The sequence below is a fragment of the Nicotiana attenuata genome, unplaced genomic scaffold, assembly GCF_001879085.1.
Source record: "Nicotiana attenuata strain UT unplaced genomic scaffold, NIATTr2, whole genome shotgun sequence".
Taxonomy (NCBI): Eukaryota; Viridiplantae; Streptophyta; class Magnoliopsida; order Solanales; family Solanaceae; genus Nicotiana; species Nicotiana attenuata.
Genome location: NW_017672781.1, coordinates 118306 through 143118, shown reverse-complemented (window position 1 = coordinate 143118; position 24813 = coordinate 118306). Strand labels below are relative to the sequence as shown.

Genomic DNA, 24813 nt, shown 5'->3' with positions numbered 1-24813 from the left:
TCAAATTATAGAATTTCAAGAATTTAAAAGAGAAAAATAAAGTAAAATACTTACCTTAAATCCAGAATTTAATCATGAAGGAAGTTAATGGAATAATTGACAATCATTATGCTCAATCTCAAAGCTTCTACTCAATTGGTTAGAGTCTCGTGCTGATAACGTGTTATGAAACAATAAAAGAAGAAGAACATTACAGAGAAAACGAGAGAGAGAGTTCTTATTGCTTTGGGATGAATTACAATGGAATAGAACCCTCTATTTATAGTGTGATGTGACTTAGCCACCAAGTAATAAACCTAGAATCTTTCTAAATATAGACATTCACCATAAATAGAACATTGTAATTTTTTTTCCCTCGACAACGTTGACGGTGCAGGATCAGAGCGACCATAGGCTGTCATAGACCCACGGAGCACAGAATCAAGCATATCAATTTTCACTTTTTCAGTTCCTTCGCTGCACAAAATAACTCTCCAAAACCAGCAGATCAATCCTCGCTCGTTTACCGGCCTGTCTCCCTCTTTCCTCGATCGGAGATCGGTGCGTTTAATCGGAAGTTAAGAGGATGTTCAAGTTTTTGAAAGGCGTCGTCGGCGGATCTGGGACGGGACTCAAGGATCTGCCTTACAACATCGGCGAACCTTATTCCTCTGCTTGGGGATCTTGGGTTCACTACCGTGGCACCTCCAAGGTTAGTTCTCTCCGTTTTCCTCTACTCAATTATGCAGTTATCTTATCTCATTTTCATTTATCCGAGCTGATAATTGCTTTGGTTTGATGTTTTATTACCAGTTTCCTATTATCAGTGCGCTGCCCTTCCGCAAGTGTTTGAGTTTTAATTGTGGAATTTATCACGTTTAGTTCTGAACATGCTTAGGAAAAGATTAATTTTGTTTTACATAATGGATCGTACTAAGACTACGTACGCATTGGAATTTTAAATTATGCAACGTAGGAGATCTTTCAGGCAGAATTTAGGAGTATACATATGTTCTATTTCTGTTACTTTGCTAGTTCTTAGGAGTTACAGGTTAGCTGCTGGATTGATTCATAATAAAAAAGCAGTATCCCACTATACTCAGGGTGGCACAGCTGGTTGGGTAGATCTATTCTGGTTTTCATTTGGACATCTCTTGAATTGCATTTTGCTCAAGTGCATTATCTGATTGCTGAAAACTGTCTTATACTTGTGATAAACAAGTCTGACTGAGAGATCTTCTTTAAGCTGCCTAATGAAGAAAAAACACGTGATCATATTGCGAAGCACTTAATAGTATCTTCAAGCCAGTTATGTGGTCCCATGCATCATTAGATCCCCAATTCTATTTGTGTAGACAGTTTTTGGGGATAGTTTCCTGTGCTTGCTCTTTTTGGAGATCATATTCATCCATGTAACTCAAGTGATGGAATGATTACCATTCCAAATGGTACACTTATGACTTGTGAAATTGACTCAGTTCTACATCTTCTGCTGTTTTCTCTGCTAGCATTATGTACTCTAGGAAATGTTGAGGGTTCTTTTAGCTTCCTAATGCATAATAATTTCTTCAACCTATTCCCCCCCCCNGCTTTCATTTTTAGCGGTAACCCCCCCCCCCCCCCCCCCAAAAAAAAAAAAAAAGAAATAAAGAATTTGTACGAAAAATGGCTCCACTTGGGAACTCCAGCCTTGGAATTGAATTTGAGATTTCTAGTCAATTTTCATATTTTTTTTCCATATTCATGTACATGATATGGATAACTTGTTTTGGCACACCCTGTCATCGCATGTCACAGGCTTAAGAAAAAAGAAATATAGAAAATTTTGGTTTAACCTTTTATATAGTAACTATTTGAAGATAATATCTAGATCGATAGTTCAATTGGCAAAGGTTGAGGAACTTGTGAGTTAGGTCACAAATATGAGCCCTGCGCAATGCGAACTAAGCCTGGTATTTAAGTGGAGAAGGAGGGGTGGCCGGTGGCCCATTGTCCTCGAGTTCTGAGGGCTGCGGGTTGGTCCTAAGGGTTGGCCCTAGATAGATTTCTCAGCCATTAAAAAAAAATCTCGATCAATATTCCTCATTTGCGCATATCTGATAGGAAGCTTTCATGGCCGTTGGTGCACTCCTTTTAGATCGCGTAGGACCAACCAGAGACCACGAGAGAATTGACCTTCCTTGCCTGCCTATCTTGAGAAAGAAACGTTTTTATTTTTAAGGCATTAAAGTTCTTCAACCGAAAATTCTGAGAGATGTGACAATAAATGTCTAAGACGGGCGAAATGAGTAGCTTCTCTTCTACATTAGGCTAGATTGTACAGTAAGTCCACTGTCCATTAGTCGTTGCTACGATGTTGGTCGTTTTTTTTTATGGAGCCTTTGGTGGATGTGTTGATGCCTAACCATTGGGGATATTTTAACTTTCTCATCAATGATTAAATTATTTCGCTGCCATTTTGATCTGAACATGTCTTCTAAGATAGTTTGTTGAAGTCGTTGGAGGTCAAAGGAAAGTGATGCATCGGGTCTGTATCTAGTGAGATGGCACATTACCTGTTCCTTATCCATTTCTTACTTTTCAGAATAACATTTCTTCCAAATTACATGAAACTCACGCATACAATTAAAAAGATGACGTTTTGTTTCTTATTCGGTAATCTCATCTCCCCAACTTTTCTTGAAGTTTGGTGCTCTGATAAATTCAATGAGACATAAGTGAATTCTGGATGATTACTGATTTAGTTACTAATTACTGTTGCGTGTAGTTTTTTTTTAACACTTATAGGACGACACAAGAGAGGCTTTATAACGTCGCCTTTAAAATCTCCAAATATGTTCATTCTGCAATTTTATGCATGAAACGAGGTGTGCAGGGAAAAAAATAATTCTTAATCATTTGGTCTGCCTGTATTTTCTTTTTCTTGATTTTATCCAATACTAGGATCCAGCTAATAGATGTTTCATTACTGCAATGATACATGATCCACAGGAAAATTATTTCTCTCAAAATGGTCCATGAATAAAGCCTCTTATCTGGAAATGAAATTTTCAAAAATGAATTCTCATAGTTTTCAGAAAGAATTTATGCTGATGCTGGGTGTTTATCACTTCTTACTGCAATAATTTTTTCTTTTGTTTATGGCCTTTTTTTTTAATATGATATGAATTATTAAAGATATATGCGTGAGACACAATCTACTAATTAACCTATTTCTTTCATGTACCCCACTAGTAGGGGCGGATTTACATGGGAGGGGGTGGGTTCACGTGAATCCATCCTCCTCTCCCTAAACCTTGTATAGCATTAGTAAATTTCAGCACAAAATACTTGAATTTGTATGGGTGAACCCATACTCAAGTGAACATTGTAATGCACCGGTAGAGAAGTGCACCTTCTATCTACTGGGTAGGTGGTTCGAATCCCTGCAATTCCCTTTTTAACATTATCCATTATTTCACTTTTTAATTAATAAATTGGCTACATACCCATCCTCCTGGGCCCGCAGTTTAAAGTTTCCCATGCTCTTTAGCACGCACGTTCTTTTTTTCTTTTCCTCTCTTTATTACTACACAACTGCTTATTTAGTCTTTTAGTTAGACTTTCGAAATCGCTAAATTAAAAATACCTCTCCACACAAAACTCTCTAGCGCTCTAAGTCTTCTGCAAATCAGCAAAATACCAACTTTTTTGCAAACAAAAGTCACATATTTTCTAGTTTCTTTATCAATCTCACTTCTTCTTTTGTTTCTTTATCTTTTTTCTTTGATTTGTGAAGTTGGGTTGAAAAAAAAACAACGGTCGTGAAGCCAGAAAATTCAATAAGGGTGTTCACATGTTTAACACTCTTTGCCAGTGGGCTATGCAAGGGTATTCAAAGTCTATTTTTTTAATAAACAACAAGTAATAGTTTACCCTACACATAGTATAATTTTTCGGCGAATGGTGGTCAGTTCGTCGTACATAGCTTCGCCCTGGGTGCACCCATTCTCTTGAAATCCTGGATGCGCCTCTGCCTAATAGAAATAGATCACAATTTCATTTTATAATATCTCAGGAACTAGATTGTGTAATGATGGTACTAAAAAAGAATACGTGCCTAAAGTGTATGATCCTTTGTTAAATGGATCATATCGAGGAACAATAAAAAAAGGTTTTCATCTTAATCATAAACAATACTTCGCTACCATATTACAATTTTTTTTAATGGAAGATTGGATTATATTATTTTGATTATTCTTATGAAATTCTCTGGAATAAACACGTCAGTCTCTTCCCCTGTTCCATTCAGAAGTAAAGGTAAAAAAAGAAAGAGAGGAGAAGCCGAAGGATAACAGCTTAGTGAGTGAGCTCCATAAGAAAGGGTATTTATGCAACCAGAGGCGGATCCAGACTTTGAAGTTTATGGGTTCCTATAACGATCTCAAGTTATCAATTGGGTTCACAATCAAATATCTATAGATATATCAATGAATTTTTCAATACATATACAAGGACTGTGCAAAAGCTACTGGGTTCTCGGGAACCCGCACATTACCCTCTAGATCCGCCACTGTATGCAACATAATCCTTGTTGCTGTATAACATCAACAATAACTGTGCCTCAACCCCAAGCTAGTTGGAATTGGATATACGAATCCTCACTATCCATTCCAAACCCATTTGTACCCGCTTCATTTCAATCTGCAATAGTTTAGGTTTCTCTATTTCAAGAGTTTCTCTTAGATTTCTATTGACATACCTTCTCTAAACAGAGTAAATATTCCTAGCAAAAACTGGACTGAAAGTACGTGTACCATGATTAAGCCTTATCTCAATTAATTGATATCGCCTACATGAATCTTTTGCTTCTAAGGTTTTCTATTTTATTTTATTTTCTTGAAAAGTTACTTCCAATATGTTCTATTTCGACTAAGTCTGTATGGATCAATACATGTTGCTTAGCCATGAATAATAAATCCTTATGTGATAGAATTGTGACCCGTGAGATTCCTTCTACTTAAATACCTTAATGAACCGGTAGCATATTGAATGCTTTTATGCTTATCCCAAAAAAGAAAAAAATGAATGTCATCCTCTTCTGCATGCAAATAGGGAAGTTGATCTTTTCTCTTATATCAGGATGATGGCACTCCTGTCTCAATATTTGCACTTACGGGGAGTAATGCAAACGATGGACATTTAGCTGCTGGCCGAAATGGAGTCAAGCGACTTCGCACCGTAAGCTAATTATTGGTTGTATATTGGGAGTACAATTAGACTTTGCATTCTCTTGTATTTGGAGTACTCTCTTCCCTTTCATCAGAGTTCTTCTAAATGCCAGTTGTTTTTCTTTTCAGGTTAGGCATCCAAATATTTTGTCATTTCTTCACAGCACCGAAGCAGAAAATTTTGATGGTTCTACTACCAAGGTTACCATCTATATTGTTACTGAACCTGTCATGCCACTCTCGGAGAAGCTAAAGGAATTAGGATTAAAAGGTACCCAGAGGTATGAATGTACTTTGGCTTCTTTTCCACTCTACGATTCCGATGCTTGATTGCCTGACTCTCTGTGTTCTAATAATGGGGAAATATGGTAGTTCCGTGACAGCAATTTATAGGAATATATGATATGTGCTTATTGCCTATAACTGGAATCTATATTCTTTTATTTGGCATCTAGCCCAGATTCATGAGGAATGAATGTGGTTTTAGACTGACAATCGTGTATCTAGTGGTATTTTTCTGAGAAGTTGCTTCTCCTCTTTGACCAAGGTTACATTTGCTATTTAAAAGAATGGTTGAGATGTTGACCCACATAATTGTTTGTCAGGCGGTTTTAAGAAGTGCTAAAAGTTCCCTTTTTTGTTGTTGTAAAGTTCCCTTTGTTTTGGTGTTAAAATATTGTACTGGATTTTATTCGATTTATGCAAGGATGCTAGGGAGTGGAAGTTTTTTTGCAACTTGTCGTTATCATAGTAGCTCACCCATGCGTTTTTATATAGTTTTATCATTCTTCTTCTTATGGCCTTGGAAATCAAAATATCAAGAACAATTGAAGTGGTTTCTTGTTTTTGTGGTTGTGCATGTTGGTTGTACGTTTTGCTCATGATTCATGAATCTTGTGAACTCTATGGCATAGGAGAAGGTGATTCAACCTGAGCATGCAACAAAGTTATCCCCAGTAATGTACTGACCATTTTTTGGAATTTGTTAGCTCTCTTGTTCTAGATTGAGACATTGCATTGGGGCATACAATGCACTCTTGTATTTGGTTCTTTTGTAATTCTGCCTCTTGTGACCTTGCATCCCCTTGATGCTTTTTTAATGAAACACATTACTTCCTCCAAAAAAAAAAAAGAGGCATGCAAAATAGTTATACCGAGAGATGCAAGACACAATGAGTCACAAAAGAGATTTGTATTAACAATTACAATAGTATTTGCAAAATAGATTTGTTTTAACATTTACAAATAATGTTACCTGCTCTATCCGTTCTTTAATCTTATTTCACTTGGGAGTGATTATTGAGTCAATATTTTTTTTTTGAACTGGTAAGATAGTATTTATATTAAAATCAGAGATCTAGTGCTAAGATTATCGAGTCAATACTTGAAAATACATATTAGATTGGGAAGTTCTGGGGTCCACAAACTTTACTCATTTATGGGAAAGCCAAAAGGAAAGGGGAAGCGGCCCCGTTTGGCCATGAGTTTTCCCAAAATAAATTTGGGATTTATTTTCAAAACTCATGTTTGGCCATAAATTTTGCTCACATTTTGGCAAAATTCCAAATCCCAAACCCCAAATCCCAATATCACCCCAATTGCTGATTTTGGGCCAAAATCCCAAAACTTGGGAATTATATACATGTTTTTCCAAAATAAAGTTGGGAAATATGTTTTGAAAACGTATGTCCAAACACATTTTCATCTTCAAACCAAACTTCATCCAAATCAAATTTTTCAAAATAAATTTGGGATCTATGGGCAAACGCTAGCGAAGTAGTTTGTCATTTTCTTTAAACTTGAAAAATTATTTGAAGTGAATTAGGTATCTTCAGACTAAAAAAAGGGTATCTGCCACGGGGGCTTAGTCTAGTGGTAAGGGTGCAACATGTGATGTATCGGTTAGGCAAACCCTACCATAGACAAAAAGCCTGATATTTAAGTGGAGAAGGGTGGAGGAGCAGACCCATTATCCACTGCCCGGAACCTTGCGCGATTGGCTCGAGATTTCTCAGTTATCAGAAGAAAAAAAATCTATGGGCATGCTACTATCTTTTTAATCTGATTTTGGTTTGAGATTTTTGATTTTGGTTTGAGTTATTTTAATTTTGGTGAATTGAGGTCAAATGATGTTAAACAAATCAACTTTTGAAGGGTTCATCTCAATTGATATTATTAATTACCATGGTATTGCGGCAGTTTTTGTTGGATTAGCTGTAACTGAGACAGACTGTTGATTGGTTGGCTGTTTAGTTGTGTGCTTGTGTGTTGTTATGCCTTCATATTTTGATCTTGTAAATTCGTTGGCGTGTAGGATACCACTGTAATCCCCATGTCTCTTCAACATGCTATTTACTTTTGACGTCTGTTTAATGCATCTCATTTGATGTGGCAGAGATGAGTATTACGCATGGGGATTGCATCGAATAGCCAAAGCTGTTAGCTTCTTGAATAATGACTGTAAACTTGTAAGTCAATATCTAATGGAATTGATTTGCTTTCCCTGTTGAAGGATCACATGTACCAATGTTATCTGGATGTGATTTGGGAGTTTTGACTATTTGGCTGAATATGATATTGCTCCATAGGTTTGTTTATTGATGCATCTGAATATTGAAATGGTTGAACTGCAGCGGCTCTGTACATTAGATGTTTAGATGTATCTTTTTTTTTTTTGATAAGGTAAAATGTTTAGACGTATCCTTAACAACAACAACAACAACTACCCAGTATAGTCCCACAAGGTGGGGTCTGGGGATAGATGTATCCTTAAGCTTTATAATTTAGTCCTTGGACATGGCAGAACCTGGATATTGGAGGAAGGGAGACTTTACAGGAAAATTTTCAATTTTTTTTTGGTGCTAGGGTATTTTCTCAAGGAATATAATCAAAAGACGTAGACTTTTAGAGACCAAATGTTAAAAAAATTGAAAAGCTGTGGTAAGCCATCCGCTGCCTCAATCTCCACCCTTGGTCCTTGGTGTGTCTCAGTCTCCCAGAGCCTGTCAAACCCCCCCCCCCCCACCCCACCCCAAACTCTACCTGATTACTCTTGTATTTGATGGATTGTTTCAACGCGTGCTTTACTCTCGCAGGTTCATGGCAATGTTTGCGTGGCTAGTGTCGTCGTTACTCAAACTCTAGACTGGAAGTTGCATGCCTTTGACGTTCTTTCTGAGTTTGATGGGAATAATGAGTCTTCTGTTGGACCAATGCTGGTAACCTCTGATTCAGGATTTAATTAGTGGAGTTCTTTTTAAGTTTTCATATCATATTATCTCAATTTAAATTCTGAACAGAATAACAAGTGCTCTTTCTAGACCCTGCCACTTGTTAGCTACTTACTTTCTTCTGTTCAAGCGAAGTACATAATGAACTAATTATCCTTAAATATGAATATCCTTTCCTATTTTCCTCTTAGCTAAAGAATAGTAGTTTTCTTTACTTTGCAGTTTTCTTCGGTTGCATTGATTCTTAATGACCAAATTGTGCTGTAACATTTATGACTTTAAAAAAAATTGTGCTGTTACGTTGAAAAATTTGTGTTATGCTATATTTAGTGCTTAAAATATAACTGGGTTGTTCTTTTCGGACCGTGTGCCACTGGCCCTCGGGAATTTCTCAGTTATCAAAATAAAAAAGATATATAGCTGGGTTCTTTCTTCTTCTACTGTTTCGTTTTTGCTGGGTGAACTAGATTCTATCTTATACAATTTGTCACAGCATCATCTGTTCTGCAGTGCCTAATGAGTTATTGCTATTTCCTCTCCTCTTTGCCAATGCAGTTCAGTGATTGGCCTTTATTTATTTATTTATTCATTTATTTTTTTACCTTTTGTTGTTGTTTTCAGCAATATGATTGGCTTATTGGTGCACAGTACAAACCCATGGAGATGCTCAAGTCTGATTGGACGTCAATCAGAAAATCTCCTCCTTGGGCTATAGATTCTTGGGGTTTGGGTTAGTCTCGTATCTGTGGTTTCAGATCGTGCAAGCTAGATATCTTCTTTAATTTGACAAGTCATTAGTTTATATTTCTACACTTAGGTTTCACATTTGGGCATTTAAACTTTAAATATTGTTGTGGTGGCCAGTGGCCTGTCAATGTTACTGGCCTTTTCATTTAAAACTAGAAAGCACTCAGACTATCAACCTTTTCTTGGTTAATGACTAAATTCCATACCCTCTTTCAGATCGTTGTTGCGATGCGTTTTGAGTTTTTGTTTACTTTTTATTTTTCTGGGGCGTGTGTGTTGGTGTGTGTGTGGGGGGGGGGGGGTGGGTGGGTGGGTGGGTCACAATCTTCCGATGCAAATGGATGTCAGCTTTTTGGCTAGTCTTTGAAATGCTGCATAGGTTCTTAAATTTTTTTCTATCACCATGAACTAATCTTTTGCTCCGGGGGTATTGTTAGGCTGTCTCATCTATGAACTCTTCTCTTGTACAAAGTTGAGCAAAACAGAGGAGCTGCGGAATACTGCGTCCATTCCAAAGGTATTGCTGCTAAGTTTCTGGTTTTCATTTGTATTCTCTTGACTCTTCTTGTTATATTCTTGTATCTGGTCACAATTGGCTTATGTTCCTGTCTCACAGTCTCTACTTCCAGATTATCAACGTCTCTTAAGTTCTATGCCTGCTCGCAGATTGAATTCATCAAAACTTCTGGAGAATGGTGGTAATTATCCTTGTTTTGATTTGAGTTTGGTGTTTAAATTTCCTTCTTTAATTCTCTGAACTGCTTACATGGTATCACTATTAACTCTAACTTGCTATATTGTTAATTATTATTTTTCCCAATGGATGTGATGATTGCTCTATTTGCATCAATATATGTCACGCAATATAATTGCTGTGCTGGTCTGGGTTAAGTCTTTCTAACTGCGGATGTTAGCTCTAGATACGTCTGATACTTTGCTTTGACTTGCTTCTGAGTTAATGCTTCCCATCAGAGACTCACATTGAAGTGGGTTTATCGTTCTAGAAATCGGAAAATGGCTAGCGATCACTTTTGGTTAATCTGCCAATCAAAGTTGTCTGGAGGTAGAATGTAGTATTTGCAGTCTGTTGTGATTTTTTTAACTCCCTACCCTCCACTACATATGAAGAAAAGTTCAACTTATTCTGCATAGCTCACATGAAACAGCAGCTGTATTTGTTATGTTGTTTTCATGGTTAAAGAGTACGTGGAGATTTTATTACGTGGTAGTCATGGCATGGTCCTAACCTTTAATTAATATCTATCGTTGACAAAGTTAATCATGTCACCTATTCCTTTTATCGCGTCAATTTTGGTTTGGCCTACTGACATTCTCACAGAGACTTTTTGTTGTAAATCTTTATAGCCAGTGGAGATAGCTAAATGAACGTGGAATTTCTACTTACACATTTGCTTAAATGTATATATCTCTCCTGGTCTGCGTGTGTTGCATCTTATCTTCCAAGTTGTCTATTCCTCGAGTTTTAATTTCTTCTCTGAACCCTATTCTGTTTCCTCATTTTAGTTAGTTGTCTCTGACTCTATTGTATTTTCTTTCTGGACTTTAGTCTAGCTGAATGAGATTAGTTTTATTTGAGTTGTTTTACTGAAGTTCAGCTTCTTATGCCTGTATTATATCTCTTAATCAGCTGGTGCTTCCACTATTCATTCATCATGTGAACAATATTTTCTATGCCTATGTTCCTCTTAATTTGCTGGTTTTTCAATACAATTGTTCATTCAGCATGTGAACAAAATTTGCTTTTGCTCATCTGGTATGCTTTTGTAGTTATCCCTCTGGGTTTATCCCAAGTCTTGTTTCTTTTCTTCTTATATGTATCTTCCTTGAAGTCTTATCATTACTCTGCTCTCTCTAATGTATCATTCACATGCTGTATCTCTTCTAATGTTGCTAATCATACATCGGCAGAATATTTCCAAAATAAGTTATTGGAGACCATACAGTTCATGGAAATTCTTAATCTCAAAGACAGTGTTGAAAAGGACACTTTCTTCCGTAAGCTTCCGAATCTTGCAGAGCAACTTCCGCGTGAAATTGTGCTGAAGAAGGTATTCCCAATTTTTTTCTAGCACGATACATTTTGGTTCAGTGTGACGTGTGTGAAATGAAAGCAAATCAAACAATGTCTTGTTGCAGTTGCTTCCTTTGCTAGCTTCTGCATTAGAATTTGGTTCAGCTGCTGCACCTGCTTTAACGGCATTGTTAAAAATGGGTTCTTGGCTTTCAAATGAAGAGTTTAGTATCAAGGTTGAACACTTTCCTTCTCTCCCATTCCTTCGTGATATTAAGTATTTTCTTCATCCAGCAAAATGATCACATCTTCTCTCGCGGGTTTTCTTTTGACTTACATATCAATGCTATGCCTCTAATATAGGTGCTACCAACTATTGTAAAACTCTTTGCTGCCAATGATCGCGCTATCCGAGTCAGTCTACTGCAGCACATTGATCAGTACGGGGAGTCATTATCTTCACAAATTGTTGATGAGCAGGTATGGGACTAGTGAATGCATTTTTTTATACATTTCGAGCACACAATTACCCTTTTTGAAGCACATGTCCAAGAGGCGAAAAACCTCTTGCACTTACATCGTGGGTATGGCTGATAATACCGTGGGTATGGCTGATAATACTTTTGATCAGGTGTATGCTCATGTGGCTACTGGGTTCTCTGACACATCTTCATTTCTTCGGGAGTTGACTCTTAAATCTATGCTTGTGTTAGCTCCTAAGGTATGTGCATTCTCTAACATATGTCTTTTTTTTTGTTATTTCAAATTGCTGGTAACTTTTCAACTTTTGGGTTAAGTTTTACAAATGGGTCAGAACTAAATGTTGACACATAACTTGGTACCTTAACTGAAGCATTTATTTGCTTGATAACTTGATACTTTCCTCAAGGTAGTTTTCGTCTGGGCAATCAGTATTTCTTGATTCTAAGCTTCCACATTCCACTCTAAATATCTATGGTCATCTAACAGCACTACCTACGCCCCCAGGTCTTTGGTCTAGAGCGCAGGGCGTGATGTCTGGGTTAGGCGCCTGTCACGGGTTCGAACCTATTGACAAAAACCTGGTATTACAGTGGAGAAGGTAGAGGCAGGGGTCACTTATCCACTGAGTTTCGAACCTTGCACCACTAGCTACGGGGATCTCTCGGTTATAAAGAAAAATGAAAGAAAAGCACTACCTATATGGAGTGCCAGAGGCAGATGCAATATATCGGCACCGGGTTCAACTGAACCTAGTACTTTTGAGGCGGAGCATACTTATGTATAAAAATTCACTAATAATGCAATAAATAGTAATATGAACACGTAACTTTAATCAGTGTTATCAAAGGCGCGCTTAAAGCGCGCTTAAGCCCTGAAGCGAGGCTCAAAACATATTGAGCGATTCGCCTCGCTTAATGGGCGCTTCAGTGTTGTCATCAAGGCTCTAAGGCATATTATTCTTTGCTAACGAGCGTAATCCGAAAGAGGTGACACTAAACAATTGATATTTCACCTTATCGTAATTTTTTTTCAATTTCTTTGTCCATATATTTGGTATTCATGCTTATAGATATTATACTTGAACTACACATACGTATTTGTAGTTTTTCTGTATTTGCGCCTTTCTTCGTTAAAGCCCACACTTTATTTGTGCTTTGCGCTTAAAGCCCCAAAAGACCGTAGAGCTTTTTTCCGCTTTTTGCCTTTGATAACATTGACTTTAATAATACAATGGGTTCAATGCAAAAAATCTTAAAGGTTGAACTCATACATGATACAACTTAAATCCTAGATCCGCCTTTGTGGAGTGCCACAAAAGAAGTAAGATGTTGATGATCTTTAGAATGGTTATTGGATTGTGTACTACAATTCTGGATTAAAAAATGTGAATTCGGGTAAAAGAAGATGTGATATCGGCATATAACATGCATGTTGCATAACAAACAATCAATATTGCATGACACACTTCTTCCATCTGTTAACCTATGCTTCTTTCTTCTCTAAATTTGTATCCATCCTTTACAAAATTAAAATGATCATATGTTATGTCGTCCTTGCATTGAAGGCAAAAGGTCATTTTTAAAACATGCTAATTACAGTTACAACAAAAACGACTCAGAAGTTGGTTAATGTGTTTCTAGCACATGTCCAACTCTTGATCTATCATATGGTATCTGACATGGATATATTATTGTTTTTAAAATCTTCATGCTTTACCAGTTATAAGCAGCTGCATCTTGTGTTATTTCCTAGGATCTTTCGAACTGATGTTAATCCTTTCAATTTTCATTGTAGCTGTCACATCGCACTATATCGGGGTCTTTGTTGAAGTATCTCTCCAAGCTACAGGTATGCATCTTAGGTGCAAAACTACTAAGTATTTTTTTTGTGCTAGTTTAATTCTTTGCCTCATAGTTTCTTGTTCTTCTATTTGCTATTCATTTAGGTCGATGAAGAACCAGCAATTAGAACAAACACTACCATATTGCTTGGAAACATAGCCAGTTACCTCAATGAGGGGGTAAGAAGTTGCTTGTCTGATTCTCATACAAGTGCAGAATTCATATAAGTGAATAGATTTTTTCAAATGTCTAAGGGGTTTGCTTTATATTGATAACACTTCTTATGTGTAAAGAAAACATTAATGGGCAGATTCTATTACAGTTCCATTTTAATACTTTTCCAAGGCCTCTTTTCCGTTGTGATGGCAATTGGTGGTTCTTTTGTGTGTAGACGAGGAAAAGAGTTCTAATAAATGCGTTCACTGTTCGTGCCTTGCGTGATACATTTTCACCCGCTCGAGGAGCAGGTAGGAACATACATTTTTTTGCATTTGACTTCATATTGATTAGCTGAATGAATCTTCTTGAGTTGATATTTTTCTGTGAGAACTTTTGTTGGTCTTGCGACGAACTTATTTAACTTTGATTGCCATTTGTATTCCTCCTTTCCTCTATTCACATTAATGAATGTAAATATTCTGTGGCAGGTGTCATGGCGTTGAGTGCTACTAGTTCTTATTATGACGTGACTGAGATTGCAACTAGAATTTTACCTAATATTGTCGTACTTACCATTGATCCAGACAGGTATCCTTCTGTATTAGTAGTTTACGTTTGCTGTTTTCTTAATCCTTATGTTTATACTACATTACTTTAGCACTTCTCTTCCACATTATTTTAGCACGTACTGTTAAGGAAAAATATTTATGAAACTCTTCGCTTTTTCCTTATAATGGAGTTATTTTGCTGGGTCTAAATATGATTTATTCTTACTTTCTTGAGATGTTAGAGGTTGCTCTCATATATCAAAAGATGTCAGAAATTGCTCTTCATATATCAAAATGTAACTATGCTTCAAAGTAGTTAAATACAGCTTGTAGTTTGTAATAGTTACTCTGTGATGTTGTTTAAGAATATTTTGGTTAATGCTTAAAATTTAGGAATGTAAGCGAGCTAGCAGTTTAAAATGGCAATGGTCCCTGGCTGTCTTCTCTGTTGGTCTTGCTTGCTATGAATTAGTGATCTTGATACCAGGAGCTACTTTGGACGCCTATATGCTCGAACTCCATGGATGTGTTTCTGTGGTTTGTATTCAGTTTGGATGTTTACGCATGGGAGTCCTTGGTTTAGGTTATTGGTATTGCATTGCTGTGATTGCTTGTATCCTTTGTGGATACATTAATGTTTAGACTGGTTGAGTCAGTTCTCCAATCTAAATTAGTGACACAATTATGTGTTCTTTGGCTGTCGTGATGCTTATAGACATTGCCGTATTGGTAAAACTTTAAGAAAACAAGACATTTGCAGTAGAGGACCGTTTTACTATCCACCAAGTTCTGAAGCTGGAAGCCTGGAACAATATGGATTTATTGGTTATCAAAAATAAAGTTTAGCTTGTGTTTACTTTGTGAAGCCTCTAGCTTGTGTGCTACTGTGCTAGTGCCAAAGGCAAACTGAATCTACAGATGGGACTTCAAAACTTCTTCCATTTCTTCTACTCCGTCTATTCCATCAGTTTGGCTTTTGTATTATTCTGGTAGTTTAAGGCTATTAGGATAATGATTGAAAAGTTAATTTTATAAAGAAAACATCACATATAAAGGTAATTTTGAAAAGATAAATTAATGTGAATTCTTAAAAGTTGGATCAAATAATATCGATGGAATGCTATCAAACATTTTTGGAATGTCGCAAACTGGAAAGTGTCTAGAAATTGGGAGGAGGGAGTATTTATTTTCCCCTGCCCAGATGGCATTGAAGATTATTTGATGTTTATTTGCTTGATCTTACTTTCTCAACCTTTATTGTGTTTTGAGCGACTAGTTTTAGGATATGCGCGTTGCGCGTGTATGAGTATAATTTTTTTTTTTTTCAAAAAACTGTGCATATTTTATATTAACATTCATTTGAATTATAAAATAAAAGTTTAAAAAAAAGGTATAAATTTTTGAAAATGATGATTGTTGATCTAATTTAGATTTTTTTAATAATTAAATTTTATTATTCACTAAGTGAAAAAATTACAAAACAAGCTTAGCTATTGATCTTATATAGCTAATTACTCAATAAAGGAAGAAACTCGTCCTGTAAAAATTCTCAATCAACTTATAAATATATTATTTTAATTCCACAAGTTAAATTATGACAAATAAAGATACAAAATATAATTTATATGTGACAAATAGTTGTATCTAGTTTTAGTGAATCTTTGACTTTTGACTTCTCCGTAATCGAACATGCCATTGACTTCTATCGATAACCTGTCCTTGTAGCTTTCCTATGTATATATTAGTTAAATTCAAAGTGATTTGATATCAGCTTACACATATGAATAATAAATTGAGTTAATTATATGTTTTTGTAATATTACTTCACTTAATAGTTCTTTATAGACAATGTGTTTCGTGCATATTCCCTATATTGTCTCTAACATGTTCCGAAAATACATTAAAAGGAACAAACATTGAATTTAATTCTTTTGCTAATAAGTTATTTCAATGAGAAAATAATCTTGTTCTCAACATTAAAGAAAACAATTGTTTTATTTTTGGTTCAATTTATAATATTAATTTATTCCAAAATTTTAAGTATTTAACTACATTTTTATCCAAAGGAAAGTCTATTTTCAAAAAGTAAAATAACCCATCTTTAATTCACTTTTTAATTTTGTGTTTGAATTTTCATTAACATTTGTTTATGAATTTATAAAGTAATTAAAATTATAGGATATAATCAAAAGTATTTAAGAGAAGTAATTGAAAAGATTAAGAAAAATGCTTAGTGTTGAGAGAATTTTAACGTGATTTCGATATTCTAATAAAGCACGAGAGTAAGCATATGAGTATTTTATAATTCTGATAAATTACAAACATGATGAATTCATATTCTATATAATCATATCCTAGTAATGGTTTTGGTAACATTAACTATTTAATTTTTTTGTGTTATAAAATTTAATAGTTCGTTTCTTAAGAAGCTAATTAAGATATAGTTCACACTTTTTATTATAGAAATCAACCCGAAAAATTCATCCATAATTAGTAGTAGGAGATATCACTCTTGTTAATATATATTAAATGAAAATAAAAAATTAGAAAAAAAAAAAGAAGTGAAAAAGTGACATGCTTATGAACTAAAGTTACCTGTCTAACTTTGATGGAGCAACATATAATTTTCTTTTTCTCTTTTTTCATAATTGGGGGGCTTAAAAACCATTATTAGACTTTTTAAATTTTAAAAAGAAATTGGCACTTTTTTGTAGTTGCACGCATAGTTTTCAAAATTTATCTTGAAAGGTAACACAAGAGCTTTAAAAATACACCTTCTTTAAGAATCAAATTATTGTAAAATTCAATGTCATGTCAAAGGGTAGTTATCAAATTTGCAAGGTCCTAAATATTAGAAAAAATAATATGGAAAGAATTATAATTATTTTACATGATTCAAATAAGGAAAGGATTTATATAAGTTAGAAAAATCATAATGGATTTTAAAACCTAAATATTTGGAATCCCTACGCAATTTAAATAAGGAAAAATTAAATAAAATAATTATTTAATTTTAAAGTCTGAAATATTAGAAAAATAGTTAAATGACTATTTTGTCTAGTGAATAATTAAAATTTAAAGGGTAAAAAAGGCGAACGACATTTCGCTAAGGACCTTCGTGCTTTTAATATAATATAGATAGATGACTCATTCCGAATATTTCTGCAACTCGTTCTGTGTATCTCTGCACATACACTCCTGGTTTCACTGCTCCCTTTTTGATGAAACAGCAATGTTCGATCAAAAGCATTCCAAGCAGTTGACCAATTTTTGCAAATAGTCAAGCAACACCATGATAAGGTATATATTCTTCTTGATTTTTCTTTTGTGGACATAATGTTTTCTAACTATAGTCTTGTGTTTAAAAGCTTTCTTTCTGTGAAGTTATGGTGAGAGATCACTAGATGATATTACCTTGTGGGTTAACTTTTGCGCAACCACATAAAGGGCAAAAAAGAAAAAGGATTTCCCCTTAGAAGTCATGAACTGTTCAGCAGGCATAGACTGCCCTTGTTCTTATCCAGAAGAACAACAGTTTCTTCTTCTTGTTAATCCATGCGGTCATATACCGTTCAGCGGGCCGTGTCGTTCTGCCATTTGTGGGGGAGATTTTCGCAGTTTACCTGTATAAACCTCGACATTAGTCTTCCTTCAGTTGCATGAAAATTTTCGCGTTTGTTCAGAAATATTTTTTTTACGTTCAACTTACTCATGTTTGTTTATTTCTCTTGAACTCTAACCTTTTACCACATTGGTGGGCTTTTTGGGTAAACTCAACATATATTTCTGCTATTATGACTATTCCAGAACTATATTACTGGCTTGCATGAGTTTTCTATATGTATGAATTTTGTTCTTTTCATGGTAGTCAATATCTCCTCCCATCAGTGCCTCATCACTGATTCTTTTTGTTGCATTTTCACTTATATGCGAACCTCCTTCTCTTCCTCCCTTACCCTGACCATGTATAATATTTTTGTTTTGGGCATATACAGACAAGCACCGGAGATACCAGCACTACAAGCATGGGAACTTCATCAATTCCTGGAAATGCGGGTTTGCTTGGGTATGCTTCTGTTCTTATGTGTTATTTTGCTTCTATTTCAACATTTGACCACCATAACTCTGATTTGGATACAAGCTGAAACAATCAAATCTTAAAGCTTATTCACCTGAATTTGGATATAAGTATGGCGAAAGAATATGTTAACTTGTAATTCCAGTGTTTTGCTGTGATTATGTCAATTTGAAGGGCATTGATTGTGCATTAGTGAATTTTTAGTGAGAATTACTACTAGAAATGACGATGTTATGAAATGTTGTGGAATTTCAATGTGATGGTTACATAAGCTGTACAATTTTCCTTTTCCATTATGCAGTTTGCATTTTTCTTCCCTGTCTTCTTCAATAGTATGCCTTCATTGCTTTGATGCAGTTGGGCTATGAGCTCTCTGACCCATAAAGGTGGCAAAGCCTCAGAACAGAGTTCCAATGCTCCAGCTAGTGTGCCTGTTGCTTCTGCAGTCTCCGATGCTAGCTCAAGTATGCCTCGTGCCAATTTTTTTTTAATTATGCTACTGCCCTTAGTGGATAACCGAGATTATTGTCACATTGCTTATTTCAAAAATGAGTTTTATGCTTATGATGATGCCTTTGTCTCTGGAATTGCTATTGATATTGATTCTCCAAATCACATAGTTGCAGATAGTTCAAGTATGACACCGGTCCATATAAGAGTAGGAGCAGACGCGGCGGATCATCCTGTACCTGTATCCCCAACGTCAACTGATGGATGGGGAGAACTTGAAAATGGAATTCATGAGGGTAATGGCAGTGACAAAGATGGTTGGGATGACATCGAGCCACAAGAAGAGCCAAAACCATCTCCTTCTCTGGCAAATATTCAAGCTGCTCAAAGACGTCCTGTCTCTCAACCAAAACCACAAGGTAGTAATAATGCCTGGTAAATTTGAGTGGAAACAAAAGCTTACATCTAATATATACGTCTCTAGAATCTCCTTGGTTCGTGTATAACTAAAGGCAAGCGTATGCGTATCCACATACAGTGTGAATCTATGTTGCGTGGACTCTCCAAAATATTGCCGCACCCGTGTCGTATTCTCCAAAAATACACTACTTTTGGAGTATCCGACATGCACCCGGTGATCATTTTCGGAGAGTCCGAGCAATATAGGTGAGAATCTAAAATCCCTTGGGGTATGACTGGGAGGATTTTGACTGCTGCAATAAAAAGGAGAGAGAGGGAGAGAACCACAATGATGGAATTAGAAAAGGAAATAAAAGACAAGAAATTGGAAGCATATCATTTGATCGTCAGGTCAGCTAATTTCTTTTCTTTAATGTTTGTTTCAGTTACTGGTTTGAGGGGTAAAACCACTTCTAAGATGAGTAAAGATGATGATGAAGATTTGTGGGGTTCTGTAGCTGCTCCTGCTCCAAGAGCAACTTCTCAGCCATCAAACTCGAGGGCAAACAGAACAGTTGATGATGACGACCCTTGGGCTGCCATAGCAGCCCCAGCTCCTTCGGCAAAACCTTTGAATGTGAAAAGAAGTGGAGCACTTGATGACAATGACCCCTGGGCTGCTATCGCAGCTCCTGTACCAACTGCCACAGCGAGACCTTCAATTGGGCGAGGCCGAGGTACCAAACCTGCTCCTAGATTGGGTGCGCAAAGAGTAAACCGAACATCATCTGGAATGTAAGTTACAGAAGTAAAACTAGGCTCAGCAGCATATTTGAGGTAATCCTGTAAATTTTTTTTCCCCCCAGGCGGCTAAAGTTCCGACTGAAATATATGATTGAAAGTTCTATTGATGTGTTGTATCATTAGATTCCTCAAGGACAACGGGATGTGTAGTACTAATTTTCCCCTGGTCAAAACACTGAATTTCTTCTTTTAAGAGAAGTAATCAATTCTTTGTAGATAGATGTCATTACTTTAAGGCATTAATGTTGAAAGATTGGTGATTTTCTTTCGCCGATGGCGTCTAAATCTTGTTCGTCATTTCTCCGCAGTATCGCTCCTGAGGCTCTCTTCCGCCCCTTCCTTTTTTTTTTTGGGGGGGGGGGGGGGGTTGTTTGTTTTGTTGTCTGTTCTTTTTCCTGTAAGCTTTATTTTTCAATTTTACCAGTCGCTCCAAAAGACTCACATTATGGTGACCCTTGGTCGGAATGTTGAACACATTACTTCCAATTTCAAATTAAGGCAATTTGTAATTGATGGCGGACCCTTTTCCTGCGGCACATGAATTTTGCTTCTAATTTGGCAATGTAATATTAAAATCACAAAATTATTATTTGTCAAGTGAAAGTAACAAATTTTATCTAGTATAACAGTAAGGTCAATTAAGCAAATTTTACCTAGTATAATGGTAAGGTCGCTAAATTTTACCCTATAATAGTAAATTCACAAAATATTTTCACATTAAAGTAATTGAACTTTTTTTTTTTTTAACTATAACAATAAAATCACAAATTTTACTTATTATAACGATAAAACATGCCCATCAAGCTGATTCTACTATTATAAGGTTAAGTTTTAGCGGGTAAATTTTGTTATTTTAATGTGACAAAAAATAATTGTAACTTTACTATTATAGTTGGTGAAACTCAAAAACGTGAAACTAACCACTTTGTTTCTTCCCGTCTTGTATGCAGACTTCTCAATCTTCCAAAGAAAAAAAGAGTTCAGCAAAACAAACGGCAACTGCGAAGAATTGTCTAAACTTTGAGATTTAATATGGAAAAATATCTCAAGAAATTTAATATAACAATTTAAGTAAACAAAGAATATATTCGAAATAAAGTTATTCTTCCACCAAATTATCTGATTGAGGAGCATGGTTTCCTGGGTTGTAAGCATTTCTTTATCATTTGTCTTCTAATATTTTTTATAATGCTAGTGTCTAGCCAACTTGTGTGTACCTCGACTGTTTCATCGGATATCTACTACCTTCTATCAACATCGGTTAATAGAACATGAACCAAGAGATAAAAATCAAACTGTATTGAACGTATTTCGGTTCAGCAAAAGTTTCTCCTTACGATCTGAAAATCTAGTAACCTGAATCGAACTGACCTAAAACTGACTGAACCAACTGGATTCACACCCTTATTGTCTTGTGGCCAGTGAGAACGAATCTTGAGTCCACCTCTGCCTGTGACAGTGACTCTTGTTAAATGAATTACCCTTGGAAATAGAGCAGGAGAGACCACAACAATCCCCTATCTTAGGAAGTTCTGACTTCCAAGCTTGTAGCTTTCCCGGTGGGAATTGGTGCATCGTCTGTCAATAATATTAATGTATCGCGAAATGTAAGATTGATCAGCAGTCTTAATCATTCAACATGGCAAATCAATGCTCCAATAGGGTGACACTTGAGCGTACCTCAGTTTTGAAAATGCAAGTTCCCTCTTACGGCCTAGTTAACGCACATGTCCGTTAACTAGGTAAAGAAAAATATTTCCTGTGCTTATCTCATATTGCCTCAATCTCATAATCTCCTTCCTTTTTCATGATACTTCTGAGACTTTGCAGTGTCTCATAGATCTCAATTGTCCTTGGGGATGATGAGTCACTTGAGAAGAAAACATCAAGTTTATTTTTCACCTCAATCCAACTACATCCAGGGTTTTTCTTCAAACCTTTCTGCCTCATCAGAGCTCTCAAACTTGCTGCTTCTTCCCTCAGTCCAGCTTCCACATAGAGATTTAAAAGTTGAATGTAATTGCTACCTCTGTTAGGTTCCATCTTCAGAAGGTTATTGGCAGCTATTTCTCCAAGCTCTACGTTTTGATGGACCCGACAGGCAGACAAAAGGCAAAGCCACACGCCCCGGTCAGGTTCCACCACCATATTTTGTATGAAATTATATGCATCATTCAAGCGTCCAGCACGGCCTAGAAGGTCCACCACATTTATGTAGTGGTCCATTTGAGGTTTTATTCCGTACTCTTCCATTAAGTGAAATAGTTTAAAGCCTTCATCCACTAAACCAGCATGGTTGCAAGAGGAAATTAAGGAAAGGAAAGTTATGCCATCAGGTTTGACTCCATATTTCCTCATTTCATTGAATAAGTTAATAGCTTTACTGCACTCACTGTGAGATCCATACCCTGCAATCATCGTATTCCATGTTACTAAGTTCCTTGTGGATACGTACTGGAATATACGCTCTGCATACTTTAAGCGTCCACTTTTTATGTACATATCAATTAGTGCATTTTCCACTTGATTGTCCTCTAGAATTTGATTCCTTATTTGGTAACAATGAATTGCCTTTCCTTGAATCAGTATCGCTAAAGATGAAACAGCAGCAAGGGCATTAGTAAGTGTAACAGAGTCCGGATACAATCCTTGCTGCACAAGTTGAGGAAGAAGATTTAAAGAGAGCTCCGGTAAGTCATTTTTCGAATAGCAAGTGATCAGAGAGTTCCAAAGCACCAAACTCTTATTAGGAACACCAGTGAAAACCTTTCCAGCTATCTCCGGGTGGCCGCAATTAGAATACATATCTACAAGAGAACTGCTTACTGAACAATCTAATTCTACTCCAGTCTTGACTGTGATTCCATGGATAGAGCAACCTAATTGTAAGCTTTCTAGTCCTGCACTAGCATTTATCACCATTGCCATTATATCAGCATCTGGATTAGCATTATCAGTCTCCATCTCTTTGTATATATCCAATGCCTCTTTGAATTTCTTATTTTGACAAAGACCTGAGATCATTGAGCCCCATGCAACCACATCCTTCTCCTCCATTCTACTGAAAACTTCAAGAGCGTCATTTAACATTCCACATTTTGAGTACATAGTCATTAGAGCACTTTGCAACGCGATGTTATTCTGTATTGGTTTCTTTATCAGTTCACCATGAATTGCCCTACCTAAATCATAAGATTCGGTCATGCTGCATGATATAAGAATATTTGACAGGGTGAAAGAATCAGAAGGAATGCCTCTTGATCGCATCTCATTGTACAGACGCAGAGCATCATCGCCTCTGCCATTGCCTACATAAGCGGAAATCATAGAGTTCCACACTTCAACCTCTTTATCTAATACAGAATCAAAAGCCTTGTCTGCATCTTCCAACATTCCAACCCTTGCATACATGGACAACACCGATGTACAGACATAAGGATCATCCTCAAAACCCATCTTGACAACATCTGAATGAAGCTGCCTGCCAAAATCCATATCTTCACCCTCAGAACAAGCCTTTATAGTACTAGAATAAGTCGTTGACATAAGTTTGCAGCCCCTATTCTTAGCTAAAGTATATAATTCCAAGCTCTTTCTCCATAATCCATTCTCGTATAATCCCCGAACTAATGCATTCCACATTACAATATTGTCTTTGTCTTCCACAGTCTCAAAAATGCACCAAGCATCTCTTGGCCTACCACAATTAGAGTACATATCAATCAATGCAGTAACCACAAAAGGATCATGACCAAAAGAGTTTCTAACAACATAAGCATGAACTTCCTTTGCTTTGGCAAAACCGACACGACCATTAAACAACCCCAAAATAATACTAAGAGAGTACTCATCAGACTTGACACCAAGCTCTTGCATTCTTCTAAACAAACCCATACACTCCTCATTAAGCCCATTTCTGATATAACCATCTAGCATAGCATTCCATATAGTTACATCTTGAACCAAATCTTTACATTCAGAAATAAAATCAAACACTTGGACTGCACTATAAAGTGACCCACATTTGACGTACATGTTAGTGAGCGAAGTGATGATAAAAGGGTCATATTGAAGACCCATTTTGATGATTGTGCCATGGATTGTTTTCCCAGTAAGAAGATTTGGAAGAAAGGCGCAAGCTTTTAGGAGAGCAGGAAAAGTGAATTTGGAGGTGTTGAGAGGAAAATGAGGTTCTTTAGAGTAGGCTAAGAGAGCTTCAAAATGGTTTCCTTGTTGGATAAAAGTTTTGATTTTTGAATTAAGCAATACAAGAGATTGGACTGGATTCAGAGTGGAAAATTCACGGGATTTGAAGCAAAGGAAACGCATAGCATCTCATCCTCCTAAGTTGTGCAAATGTCACGGACAATCTGGAGAAGCGGAAAATGTCTTTTATTTTGTTTCTTGTGTTGTAAATATTGGTCTAAGTGAAAGAAGAAAAAATATAGATATGCGTGGTTTTCTTTGAAATTATTGACGCTAGGAAATAAATGTATGTAAGATTTTCACTTTTACATCTCTGTTACGGATAGAACACTAGGTGATTTCAAAATCTAAGAAATAGTTTGTTATATTTCAGATTTCCATTAATTGACTTTTTAACCTATATAATTAAATAAAATATTGTGATAAATTTTTTTTTTTAAGGTCAATCCACCATTATAGCACTTTTACCTGGTAGAATAGTGTAGGCAGATCAGGAAAGAAAAAAACATTTCTTTTTTGGCTAATTCAGTTTTCACAGGAATGGTTTCTTTCGGACAGGAAAATCATATATTGAGAGAAACATTTATAAAGAATAGGAGTACAACGCATTACAGCCTTATGGTTAACTTTCACTTCCAAATTCAAAG

The 24813-nt window shown here is 36.1% G+C and overlaps 2 protein-coding genes across 3 annotated transcripts; one reads left to right on the top strand and one right to left on the bottom strand.

The window, feature by feature from the left end:
- Window positions 1-342: 342 nt before the first annotated feature.
- Window positions 343-20267, top strand: LOC109214484 (probable inactive serine/threonine-protein kinase scy1). 2 transcript variants are annotated; one of them, XM_019378403.1, is made up of 21 exons: window positions 343-691; window positions 5101-5199; window positions 5319-5470; window positions 7585-7657; window positions 8285-8407; window positions 9041-9149; window positions 9604-9683; window positions 9783-9864; window positions 11096-11235; window positions 11324-11434; window positions 11562-11678; window positions 11830-11919; window positions 13476-13529; window positions 13627-13701; window positions 13914-13989; window positions 14170-14269; window positions 17460-17529; window positions 18225-18295; window positions 18665-18771; window positions 18934-19176; window positions 19603-20267. In XM_019378403.1, the coding sequence occupies exons 1-21, from the start codon at window positions 566-568 to the stop codon at window positions 19953-19955; spliced, it is 2451 nt and encodes an 816-aa protein (XP_019233948.1). In that variant the 5' UTR covers window positions 343-565; the 3' UTR covers window positions 19956-20267. The 2 variants fall into 2 exon arrangements, with proteins under 2 accessions (XP_019233948.1, XP_019233947.1); XM_019378402.1 differs by having other exon boundaries at window positions 18928-19176.
- A 759-nt stretch (window positions 20268-21026) lies between these two features.
- On the bottom strand, window positions 21027-24482 carry LOC109214486 (pentatricopeptide repeat-containing protein At2g40720). Its single transcript, XM_019378407.1, has 2 exons — window positions 21641-24482; window positions 21027-21538 (listed from the first exon to the last, which is right to left on the bottom strand). The coding sequence occupies exon 1, from the start codon at window positions 24287-24289 to the stop codon at window positions 21731-21733; it is 2559 nt and encodes an 852-aa protein (XP_019233952.1). The 5' UTR covers window positions 24290-24482; the 3' UTR covers window positions 21027-21538; window positions 21641-21730.
- Between the last annotated feature and the right edge of the window lie 331 nt (window positions 24483-24813).